The sequence below is a fragment of the Rana temporaria genome, chromosome 1, assembly GCF_905171775.1.
Source record: "Rana temporaria chromosome 1, aRanTem1.1, whole genome shotgun sequence".
NCBI lineage: Eukaryota > Metazoa > Chordata > Amphibia > Anura > Ranidae > Rana > Rana temporaria.
This window is the reverse complement of record NC_053489.1, coordinates 211,793,840-211,806,351: the sequence shown is the minus strand read 5'-3', so window position 1 is coordinate 211,806,351 and position 12,512 is coordinate 211,793,840. Positions and strand designations below refer to the sequence as shown.

The 12,512-nt window shown below is 41.0% G+C and overlaps 2 protein-coding genes across 2 annotated transcripts in view; both read right to left on the bottom strand.

Annotated features, from left to right (window-relative positions):
• The window catches only part of LOC120936620 (solute carrier family 2, facilitated glucose transporter member 11-like), a 58,691-nt gene extending 51,197 nt beyond the window's left edge, over positions 1–7,494 (bottom strand). The window contains exons 1-2 of the mRNA XM_040349107.1: positions 6,540–7,494; positions 3,280–3,378 (exon numbers count right to left, since the gene is read on the bottom strand). Of these exons, the coding sequence (XP_040205041.1) occupies positions 3,280–3,378; positions 6,540–6,563 (123 nt within the window). The 5' untranslated portion in view covers positions 6,564–7,494. The remainder of the gene's footprint in view (positions 1–3,279; positions 3,379–6,539) is intronic.
• The window catches only part of LOC120942505, a 189,993-nt gene that overhangs the window by 146,455 nt on the left and 31,026 nt on the right, over positions 1–12,512 (bottom strand). The gene's annotated exons all lie outside the window — the stretch shown is intronic.

Here is a 12,512-nt window from a genome sequence, read left to right as displayed (position 1 = left end):
ACTGCTCCCCCAGCTCTTTTACAACAATTTGAGCGTATGCTTGAATCTGAATTTAATGCAGCTTTTATAGCCTTTCAAGAAAACCCCTCTCTGAAAACAAAAAATTTATTGGAAAAAACTTGTTTGGAATATGACTTGTTCCTCATGGAATCAGTTGACAAATCCCTCAACTGTTCTAGACATAGCTTTCATATGAAATCCAACAAACCAGGTACATACCTAGCACACGCACAGAAATCAGTAAACAAATGATTCAAACCAATCCGTTTAAAATGATCAAAAAATATATACACTAGTAACCCAGCCAAAATTGTACATAAATTTCATTCCCATCTTTCCTCCGTGTACGCGACCACTAATGAATTCAATCCTATGGAGGCTGACAACTTATTTTCCCAAATTTTTTTGCATATACAGTGACGCAGGTTGTGACCTCTTGTAGACCTGGGAGTGGCCCTCTTTTTGTTCCCCATTTTTGGTCTGTTTCCAACTGACCTCATCCTCCTTTTTCCGCCTGTACCCCAACCACGGGATGGCTCCCGGTGGCGTGGCTCGTTGGTTGGCCTCGGTTCCCGATTTCCGACATCTGCCTTGGTAAGTAGCATACATCTCAGATTAATGATGTAATTAATGGGTAATTGTTGGGGCGCTCAATTACTGTTTAAGTGTGTGAACACCTTTTAGTTGTGGCTGCTGCTGTAGATCATTTTGATTTCATTTTAATTTATTATCCATTAGTGTGGTTTGCGCATATAGTTACCCCCTATTTTCATTATCAGATTATTAATGACTATACATGTGCCACATCCATGCTCGTTGGTCGGCGTGTCCCCCTCTGTGTTTGATTGGTTTACAGTCTCCACTGATATGCATGCTTTCTTTGTAGAATCTATGGTCGGGCAAAAAACTATTGCTCCCTGAGGAAGACCGCTACTGTTAAGGTCGAAACGCGTAGGGGATTTTTACGCCTATAGTGGAATATGTTTACAGTACAGTACTGTTCATGTCCATTCTTGGTTGTTTTTGATATGTAATTTGTATTTTTTCGATTGATCTTTTGTCAAGCTCATGTCCTGAGTTCTGCATATGGTGCTTGTCTGATAAATGTATTTATTCTAATAAAATTTATACTTTTTTACAAATCTTTTTATATTATTCACGTATTGCAACAACATAAAGCCCCTAGGGGTAATCTTCTTTTTTCTTTTAAGTCTTATCAGGAGTGTGCAGCATCCTTTATCCATGGGTTGTAATACCTTTATTTTCCACTATAACCTTGCCAGAATTGACTCACACCCAAAAGAGTTTTCTAGAAGAATCAATCACTACAGAAGAGGTAGCGAATGCAATCAAAGAATTAAAAATGAATAGAAGACCAGGTCCAGATGGATATTCGGCCTTATACTATTGATCGTTCTCAGTAACTCTTTCACCTATCTTAGCTTAAGCCTTTAATGTATTATTGGAAGGACATTCCTTTAGACAGGAATCTTTAATGGCTATTGTATGCATGATACCTAAAACCCAGTCGGATGATACTTCTTGTACAAATTATCGCCCCATCTCCCTCCTAAACTTAGATATTAAACTCCTAACAAAAATTTTAGCAAAGCGCCTTAATAGAATCATAGGCAATCTAATTTGCGGGGACCAGGTGGGCTTTATGTCGACTAGACAAGCGGGTGACAATGTGCGCAGAGCAGTACTTCTAACACATATCGCTAAAACGCGACAAATCCCTTCATGCTTCCTTTCCCTTGATATCAAGAAGGCCTTTGATTCTGTTGCCTGCCAATATTTGCATTATTCTTTACAGAAATGGGGCTTTGGCCCACATTTTATAAAATGGATTGCAGCACTTTATAATAAACCTAAGGCTTATAACAAATATGCAGGATACAATTCAGACTCCTTCAATACAATTCCGGCCTCATAATTAACCCAAAGAAATGCCTCTCCAATATGGAATTGATTGCAGTGAAGAATGCTCTCCCCTTTACCTGGACAGAGAAATCGATTCCATATCTTGGAATACACTTTACAGCTTCTCACACAGAACTATTCACAGCTAACTATCCTCCACTGCTAAAACAGATCACAAGCCTATTGAAAAAATGGTCACGCCTCCCGTTATCATGGATAGGAAAGATTAATGCAACAAAAATGACGATTCTGCCCAAACTATTATACCTGTTCAGTCCTACCGATCCCTATTCCCTCCTATTATCTGAGATTAGCACAGAAAAGTGTACCGACATTTATTTGGGGATAAACTCAAATTTAAACATCAGTTACAATCAAAGATATTTTATTTTATAGCCAATATGTGTATAACATTGTATAACAAAGAGCTTTATTACCTTTATTTCTATAAGTGTAATAGACAAACCTGTTAATTGCTGTGTATTCAATAAAAAAAATTGACAAGAAAATATGGGAGTGCTCTACACCAGTGTTTCTCAACTCCAGTCCTCGGGGCGCACCAACAGGTCATGTTTTCAGGCTTTCCATTATTGTGCACAGGTGATTTTATCAGTTTCACTGCCTTAGTAATTACCACAGCAGTTTGATCTGAGGGAAATCCTGAAAACATGACCTGTTGGTGCGCCCCGAGGACTGGAGTTGAGAAACACTGCTCTACACTTTGCTAACAATTTCCCCACCTGTGATATAAGGATGTATAAGAAAAGGATCTAATTTGTATTTGTATTACTAATCAGATAATTGATAATTCCAAAAATTTGTAAAATTTATGGCATTTAAGCCATATGTGTAACTTTGATGTGTTTGATCTGAAGAAGGGCGTAAGCTTGTGAGCCCTAAACTTAATTTGAAGTTACACATCATCTAATGTTTGTGTGAAATTTGGTTCAATAAAGAAACTTTAGGTGCAGCGATCTTCTAGACTTTTTATATGTATATATATATATATATATATACACACACGATGTGCATGAGCATCATGGGAAATGTAGTTCCAAAACATCTGGAGTGCCAAGATTTGCCATCACTGATATATACAGTGTATTTTTTGGTGTTGTCTGTTCACAAATGTTTTAAGCCATTAGGACAACTGTATCATTTATTTCAAAAAACATTTTTAAATATCTTTCTATTTTTTAAAATCTGATTACTTGTGTTAGTGATTTAGTTGTCCTCCCATATATTTTCTAGCTATTCACCATCATATATCATTGGCAGTTTGAGTCTCTGGAGTCTATTAAATTGCTAACCGTTGTATAGTCTTCTTTACACTATAAAAGGAGAGCTCCTGCTTACCACTGATGAAGAGCTGATCACTGACACATGATAGCCAAATGGCAAGCCATTACTAAGGCCCAGCACAGTGATTAATGGAAGCAGTTTCCAGTGACGGACCTGGAAGAATAGAGACAAAAATACTTAATGGTACAACATATATATTTTGAACAGGTGAGCAAGTTATGTGCTGACCTTACTCTTTAAATATATACAATATTTGTCTAATGCAGGGGTAGGCAACCTTAGAGAGATGGAGATCTACCTGAACAACATGTGAGAAATCAAAGATCACCGGTCACAGTGCCGCCTCCTCACATCTGATTTAAACATCCAATTGCAGGACTACCATAGGCAATCACGGGTTTAAATCAGATGTTGAGAAGGCAACATATGGCCTCCTCACCACTTATCAACACACACACTGAAGATTTCTTCTTTCCTGCTGCTGGCACCACTCTGAAGACCGCTACCCCGCATAAGAGTTAGAGTGCAGATAGTATCACTGGGCATGGAACAGGAGTCAGCAGTACATAGGAGGCATCGGCTTATGCGGCTCCTGCTCCCTTCTACAGCTCTAACTTACAAGTAGTTTCTCAGCATTACACTCCATTTGATGCTCTGGAATGGCAGGTCAGCAAACCCAAACCAGCCACCTGTCTGCAATCTAGCCAAAAGGAGAGGCGCCTCTGGGTGTAGAAGTATAACAAGTAAGAAAATAACAAGTTTAATAGCACATAAGGTAAGCAATTCACATTTTAGAGGTAAAAACAGGCATGTAAATTGTCCCAGCACAGTGGGGGGGGGGGGGGGGGGAGAAGGTGTCATCAGTAGACGGTCCAGTCCTGGATGGGAAGCGCTGTTTCTTCTTGTTCACTGCTGCTCAGCTGTAGTGTGGGCCGGTGTCTCGTCACATTCGGCTCCCCATCACAGATTGCTCCGGAAGTGACATTCTGTCTCCGCCATCTTGCTACACCCCACACTCATGCACAGTAATGATAGAGTATGATAGAGTATGAAGGGGCAAGCGGACATCTTGTTACACCCACCGGAGTTTTAGATTTCACAGTTATTTTCAACACAAAACAAAGCTTATATACTTAAATACAGTATTTGGAAATCCGACGGACTGTTTAGATGTTAAATTTTAAAAGCAGCAGCAAACATGCTGACCTTACATGGTTGCTAATGTGACAGAACACCTCTGATTTTCACATTTAAGTCGGATTTACAAATACTGTATTTAAGCATATAAGCTCCGTTTTGTGTTGAAAAGAACTGTGAAATCTAAAACTCCTGTGGGTATAACAAGGTGTCCTCTTGCCCCTTCACACATTATCATTACTGTGCAGGAGTGTGGGGTGTAGCAAGATGGCGATGACGGAGCGTCACTTTCGGAGCAATCTGCGATTGGGGAGCCGAATGTGACAAGACACCGGCCGCGGTAAAGAGTGCGCATGCTCAGCAAACATGGCGCATACCAGTGACGTCATCCATCCTCGTCCTGCATTCCATCAGCATCACAGGCCTCTTTCTGAGCTCCTCTCCACCGCGGCTGGCCCACACTACAGTGGAGCAGCAGTAAGCGGCAAACGAGAACATACAGGGCTTCCCATCCAGTACTGGTCCGTCCACTGATGAAACCTTCTCCCCCCCACTGTGCTGGGACAAACTACATGCCTGTTTTTACCTCTCAAATGTGAGTTGCTTTCCTTATGTGCTATTAAACTTGTTATACTTCTACACCCAGAGGCGCCTCTCCCTTTGTCTATTTACAGTGTACTGGAACATGGTTTCTGTTCCCATATGACGGCTGCCCTGAGTGGTGGATCCCTACACCTTCCTTATGGTCTGTGGAAATTTCTTTCATACCTGTTGGACATCTATATATACCATTGCATCCCCCCTTTCTTTTTTTCTTTATAACCTGTGGGATGATTTGTATTCAGTTCCTTGAGCATATACTTGTCTTACCTGTCTACGATCTACTGGGAGATAGCGATCTACAGATTGCTGACCCCTGGTCTAATGCATATATATATATTTAACATATTGGTGGTATGTATGTATTTGGCTGTACTAGGCAATCATAACAGGTATTGCCTGTAATGTTTGCCTAAATGCTGACAAAAACTAAATTGGCATAGATGTTAAAAACTGATGTCTGCTCCAGTCTGCTCCAATTCAGCCGGGGATCTGCTCTTGGAACTCCTGCTGAACATAGAATCCACATGCATCCATGCATGAAAGGACCCTAAAATTGTTATGGTCTGTGTAACTGAGTTGTATAACTGCAATAGGGGTGGGCAGTAGGGAAGAGAGAGAGACTGGGTCAGAGTCTGGATAAGAACCAGGAGGTCAAGTTTAAGGAAGCTCCACTATTCTGGGACTGAGTATTCGATCCTGCTACACAGTGGAGGAGTGACTGTGAGGCGATTCACATTACAAGTCAGTGCTTGGTGCAGTCAGGAGTTGTGCAAGACAACCAGGAGTGTGCCATACACAGATAGTAATTAGTACAGCCAGGAGCTATGAAAGTACATTACAGCCTACAGTTGTGCAATACAGCTTGCAACTTGTACAAAGCAGCCAGAAACCCAGCAGTCCTCAAGTTCTACAGTTTCACAGTTCAGGGTACCCAGTGTTCACCAATAAAAACCTTGAAAAATAAAATGTCCTGAATTTTTTTTGGGTATAGTTACTGAGCTTTCCTTGCTGTAATGTTTGCATTAATGCACACAATTTAATGATCCATGATGGCTAGAAATGTCACATTACATGAAATATGGTTTTGTCAGTAAATACTAGTATCTATGGACAACTTTAACACTTCCTCCTTTAGTTTTATGCAATTGCAGCTCTAATAACTGTGTAGTGCATATATATCTATTTATCTATCTTCAATTTTTCAACTCGCTCAATATATTCCAGAGCATTAGTAGAAAAATATCACTGCAAAAACGTTTTATTAGTGAAAATGGAAAATGTCATAGAAGCTCAGTATCCTGCAGAGTGTAGGTAATGTGAATATAGTAACATTTTACAATATAGAAATATAAAGAAATCAAATTATACAAAAACAAACCATCATTCACAAAACTGATACAATACATATTATTAAATAATGAACTGTACAGGATTGTCTATAGTATGCCTCTGGAAAGGTTTTTATTAGAACCAGCCCACATTGGTTGGCCATAGAATAGAAAAAAGTTTTTTTGCCTGCAGTTTTCCTGTTATATCCATTACATTGTATATTTTATAGGTATGCATGTACTCACCAGTTCAGAGAAAAACCCACCCATATCAGATAGTTCTGTGAAACAGGGGTTGTGAATGAGTACTAAGAGCTTCAGCGTAGGACACCACAGAGAGCAAAGGCTACATTTGTTTAATTTGGATCAATCACTGGTCATATCCGGCCAACAATATGAGCCAATCATGAAGCTGTACCGCACAATAGGCAATTAGGCAATTATTGTCACATGAACCTGAACATAACACTAAATCACAAAAAAATGTCTAAATTTCAAACTCGGAATGCACATGCTTGAAGAATGTTTTTAAAGCTAAGCACATCTAAAAGGATAAGCTGGTCTTGCTTCACCTGCAAAATGGGTTAAAAATGTTAAGATGACACACATTGGAGTAGAGAGAAGTGAAGAGGCTAATCTCTGCATGATATATAAAGCCATTGATTAAAATTTCTAGAACCAACAAAAAAAATCTAAATATCAGTTTTGGAAGACCTGACTATTTCAACCCAATTCAAACCTTTTCTGTATTTTTTTTTTTAAGGTGCAGGGCCAAACTGCCTCTGATGGCACAAGGCAAGTTATGGACAGTGTATATGTTGTGTACAATCATGCTACAGAAGCAAAGCTTGATATGCTGTTCCTTTCAAATGGTTTGTGAGTATAATTTATTGCGGATTATCAAAAAATGGTATAGGTGATAATGTACCACACGTTTCTCAATCACTTTTTTAATAAATTAAATAAACTTTTTGCATACTATACTGCCTGGTTAACTAATGTAGACTACTTTATTATAGTCTGTACTATACAACTGTCATTTTTCATTTTTCTATAGGGGATAATGAACTAGGATGGTGCGCCCTTCCTTGTTTGTGTTTGAATATGTTTTGCCCAGACTGTGGTTCTTCCTAAGGAAAGGAATCAGGCTGAGAGTCCACAGGTACCTGATAAAAGGTAGGACCTACCATAGCATGAGTAAGAGAGAGCCAGACCAGCATGGCACTCTAACCTGAATGCATGTGTGAGGCCCCGTACACACGGCCGAGGAACTCGACGTGCCAAACACATCGAGTTCCTCGGCCAGTTCAGTCCTGGAGCCGCCGAGGACCTCGGCGGGCCGAGTTCTCCCATAGAACAACGAGGAAATAGAGAACATGTTCTCTATTTCCTCGCCGAGGTCCTCGTCTGCTTCCTCGGCCGAAAGTGTACACACGGCCGGGTTTCTCGGCAGAATTCAGCCAGAAACTCGGAAGCTGAATTCTGCCGAGGAAACTGGTCGTGTGTACGGGGCCTGAGAAAACAGAAGGCTTAAACTTTTCTGTTCTGTTTGATGTACTCCTGCAAATTTTTTTTTTTTTTTTTACAAAATAAACATGGACAGGCGTTTTTAAGCTGTAAAAAAGCCTAACAACAGTGGCTGTAAAAACGCCAGTGGAAATGAAGCCTTAATGTGAATCTAACAATTATATTACCTTATTGTGACACAGTGGGGTTGATTTACTAAAGGCAAACAGACTGATCACTTTGCAAAGTGCAGTTGCTCCAAAGTTTAGTAAATGAGGTAAAGCATCACTTTGCAAAGAATACCCAATCATGTGCAAGAAAAATAAAAAATAAATGTATTTTTGCTTGCACATGATTGGATGATGAAAGTCAGCAGAGCTTCTGCTCATTTACTATGTTTCAGGGCAACTGAAATGTGCACAGTGAAAACTTTGCAAAGTGCACAGTCAATTTGCCTTTAGTAAATCAACCCCAGTGTGTCTGTCCAGATATTTGCCTCATGGGCAATGCTTATGCCGCGTACACACGATCATTTTTCGGGTTGTAAAAAACAACGTTTTTCGGCCTCTATAAAAAACAATGTTTTTTTCAACTTCATCATTAAAACGGCGTTGCCTACACACGATAGTGAAAAAAAAATGCTCTAGCAAAGCACGGTGACGTACAAGACATACGACGGCACTATAAAGGGGAAGATCCATGCGGATGACGCCACCCTTGGGGCTGCTTTTGCTGATTTCGTGTTAGTAAAATACGATTCACGCTTTTCTGTCTGTTACAGCGTGATGAATGTGCTTACTCCATTATGAACGGTAGTTTTACCAGAACGAGCGCTCCCGTCTCATAGCTTGCTTCTGAGCATGCACGGGTTTTTCACGTCGTTAAAGCCCACACACGATCATTTTTTACAACCCGAAAAACGACATTGTTTAAAACGTCGTGAAAAAATAGAGCATGTTCGAATTTTTTTTTTGTCGTTTTTCAGAGCCCGAAAAATGCTCTGAAGCCCACACACGATCGTTTTAAATGACATTTTTAAAAAAACTTATTTTTTTACAACCCGAAAAATGATTTTGTGGATAACGGTCACTGTCAAGGTTGCTTTAAGACATTTATGGATTCATGGTACAGATTTCACTAGTAACTTCCCTATGATGTTTTATTAGAGGAGTGAAGCCTTCCCATTTCTATATGGAGCCCAAGTTAGGAAAATGTCAGTGTTAAAAACTATAACTTTTTAGTAAATTCTGTTTATCTCAAGTACATGACATGTTTTTCTTTCTAGAAGAACCATTTGTAATATTGTTACCTGACCTGAGATACTGCATATCTTAACATTTTTTTTTACTATTACTATTATATGATAGTGGGACCACTTGTCTTGAAATTCTTGATGAAGATTATGTTCTTAGCCTTTAATTCATAAAATTCTGGTAGTCATGTTATGCATCTATGGGTAGGTGCAGCGTGATGCAGGGGCACAAAACACTCAAAGTTTAGGTGCAGAGAACAGAAATGTATTGTAGTTGAAATTTGGCAAAATACAACAAGCCCTGCGGGAAGGCAACCCGACCAGGAGCACTCACAGAATGTAACAGCTAAGAGTAGTAGCAGAAGGTCCCAGGTGTGCCAACAGTGTCTGTCTCGAGGGGCAGAATGGGGCCTGGGCAGTTCGTACCCAAGTGGGGAAGCTTTCAAGTAGGATGGCGTGTCCCTGAACTTTCTCTACTCCTCAGGAACCTCTCCCTGATGCTAAGCACTGTCCCTGACAGATGGGTGACCTGTCCCTACTCTATGCGTGCCAAGCCCTGGAGCCAGGTACTTAAATAGGCTTTGCTTGATCCAAGATGGCAACCAGAGTTGCATGGGGTGCCAGCATCCAATCGGAGAGCTGCTCCTTTGTGATCCAGGAAACCATGTAGGAACCAGGCTCCTACTGACTTCCTCGCCCTCTGCAGTGCCGCTGTGGTTGAGCACCACCTGTAGTGGAGAAAGTAGACTGCACCTGCTTACACATCTGTAGGTACATTTCTTGAGCATGTTGTTATTCAGCACTCTCACTTCACACTGTCGCGTGTGCTAGAAGAATGTCAAGCACTTTTGTGGAGAAATCTGTCGGTTGAAGAGTCGCTGGAGAGCTTGGGGTGTAGGCTTTATAGATCACTGGATTATGGACCACAGGACAATGTGTCAGATTTACAATGGTAACACTACTGACCCCTGTCAGGATAGGAGGAGGTCTTCTTTATGAGTGATCTAAACTTCTCGGCAATTACTTCATCTATTTAAACAGATGAATTGGAAAAGAACCAAAAGAAAGAATAGCTGAGCCATACACTTGAACGGGCTGCACAAAAGAAATGCGCATTCCACTATCCAAACACAGATGAAGGAATTTCCACTATTGGTTATTGTATTCTGACAGATATCCCCAGCCATTCTCAATGGACGCAGACAGGGGCGGACTGACCATTGAGTCACTCGGGCACTGCCCGAGGGCCCCATGCCACTAGGGGGCCCCATCCGGGTTGCCAGGCTCAGTAAAACCAGGGACAGCATGTAAAAATCTGTGTTTTTTTTAGATCTGTCCCTGATATGTCCGAAACTGACATGCTTTTAATGTGAATATCCCGAGATTTTAGCTGCCCCGCCTCTGCACTACCTCCTGGCGTGGTGGCCATCTGTAAGCCAGAGGGGCCCCATACTCTTCTATTGCCCGGGGGCCCCATGAGTTGTCAGTCCGCCCCTGGACGCAGACACTATTCGCCTGACAATATTCCATGCAGCTTCTATTGTTCAATCACCTTTTGTTGAGCCAAGTGGTGTCAGTAGGGGCAATTCAGCAGGATTCGCCATGTGTGCAGTTCTGAAAGTAACACAGAAAGGAGATACTGCTCCGAAAAGAGACATCTGGAGGCAATATTACCTGTTCTGATCATATACACAGGGTTTGATTTCATGGAGGGGACAACATAGACTTTTATAAAGAATGGTCTTTACTGATTTTAAATGTTAATCAAATACATTTGTTTTGCAATAAAACCTCAATGTCAGTGTCTGTTTGGCACCTTTGTAGGCTCAGTGAGGCCTTTGTACCTTTACTTTATACATTCCTGGGTTGCACAATTTTTCCAGGATAAGTACGATCACGATGTGACAGTTTTTTAACATTATTTTAAAAGACAATTTATTTTAAAATGACATTCAACTTTCATTATTTGTATCCATTTCAGATTTTACCATACTTGAAAATCTAAGGGCTCATTCACATGGGTGCTGAGCCCTGTACAGCATGAAGAACTGTTTGTTTATCTTGTTCTACTAGTGTGTAGCTATGTGCAGGCGGCCTATATTAGTGAACTGATGTGCCCTGTAATGGCTTAGGTCATTGGTTCTCTAGCTTTTTATGGCATACTGTACCTTTTTTTGGAAGAAGTTCAACTTTCATATCCCCACCCTACTTTTTCCATGGCGCCGCATGGGTGTAAATCCATATTCTAAAGACTGTTCTGCACAACCAGAAACATTTCTGCAAACACAATCAAAAACTTGCCCACAGACACAATTAGTACCATACTGACAAAACTAGAAACATGTCTGCAGAAGCAATCTGTATCGTAGTGACATAAGCAGAAATTTGTTAACAGACACAGTCAATACCATACTGAGGTTAGCAGAAATAAGTCAACTGACACAAACAGTACTGTATTGACATTGCCAGAAACACAGAAACGGTCCCTGTGCTAATTTTACTGTTTCATATACATACATTTAAATAAACGAATGGCCCGTACACACGACCTGAATATCGGACGAAAACGATCGTCCGAGGAAGAATCGCACGATTTTCGGATCGTGTGTACACTACTTTCGAGAGCCGATCACGACAGTTCATCCGATATTATTCGATCGGACAAGCACGAAAATTTTCCTCGTACGATGTCAGATCGTACGATTTTCATTTAGTCAGTATAGTTGTCGTCCGAAAATACAATACAAATACATTACAACACATGACATCACTTCCGATTTATTTTTTCTGTCGTACGAGAATTTTCGTGACTTTAATAACCCATTTCATATTACTTGCGACTATTAAGCGCAAAAAGTCGTGCGATCCGTTGTACGATATTCGGATCGTATGTATAGGCCATAAGTGTACCTTTTTTAAATTCCAGAATTCAGCCCCAATAGTGAAGTGTAGGGAACCCACAAGAAAACAGACACTTTTTCTGTGACTAGAAGATGCTGCCTTGCTGCAATGCAGCCTTGCCCCCACAACCCAGTGGCATAATTTGTTTCATTGCACGCTAAGGCCCCGTACACACGACCGGATCTGTCCGCTGGGATTTATCCGCAGATCATTTCCAGCCGATAGATCCGGTCGTGTGTAGGGCCTAGCGGACATTTTCAAGCGGACATTTGTCCAGCCGATAAAAATTTCTTAGCATGCTGGAAACCTCTCCTTCGGACTTATCCGGTCGTCTGTACAGACTCACCGGATAAGTCCGTCCGATCCCCATCCCTCGCATGCGTCGAAATGATTCGACGCATGCGTGGAAGTATTTACCTTCCAGGGTCGTGCACGTCGCCGCGTCATCGTCGCGGCGCGGCCACGTCACCGCGGATGTTTTCCACAGGGATTTTGATCTGATGGTGTGTACAGCCATCAGATCAAAATCCGCCAGTGGACATATCCGATGGAAACGGTCC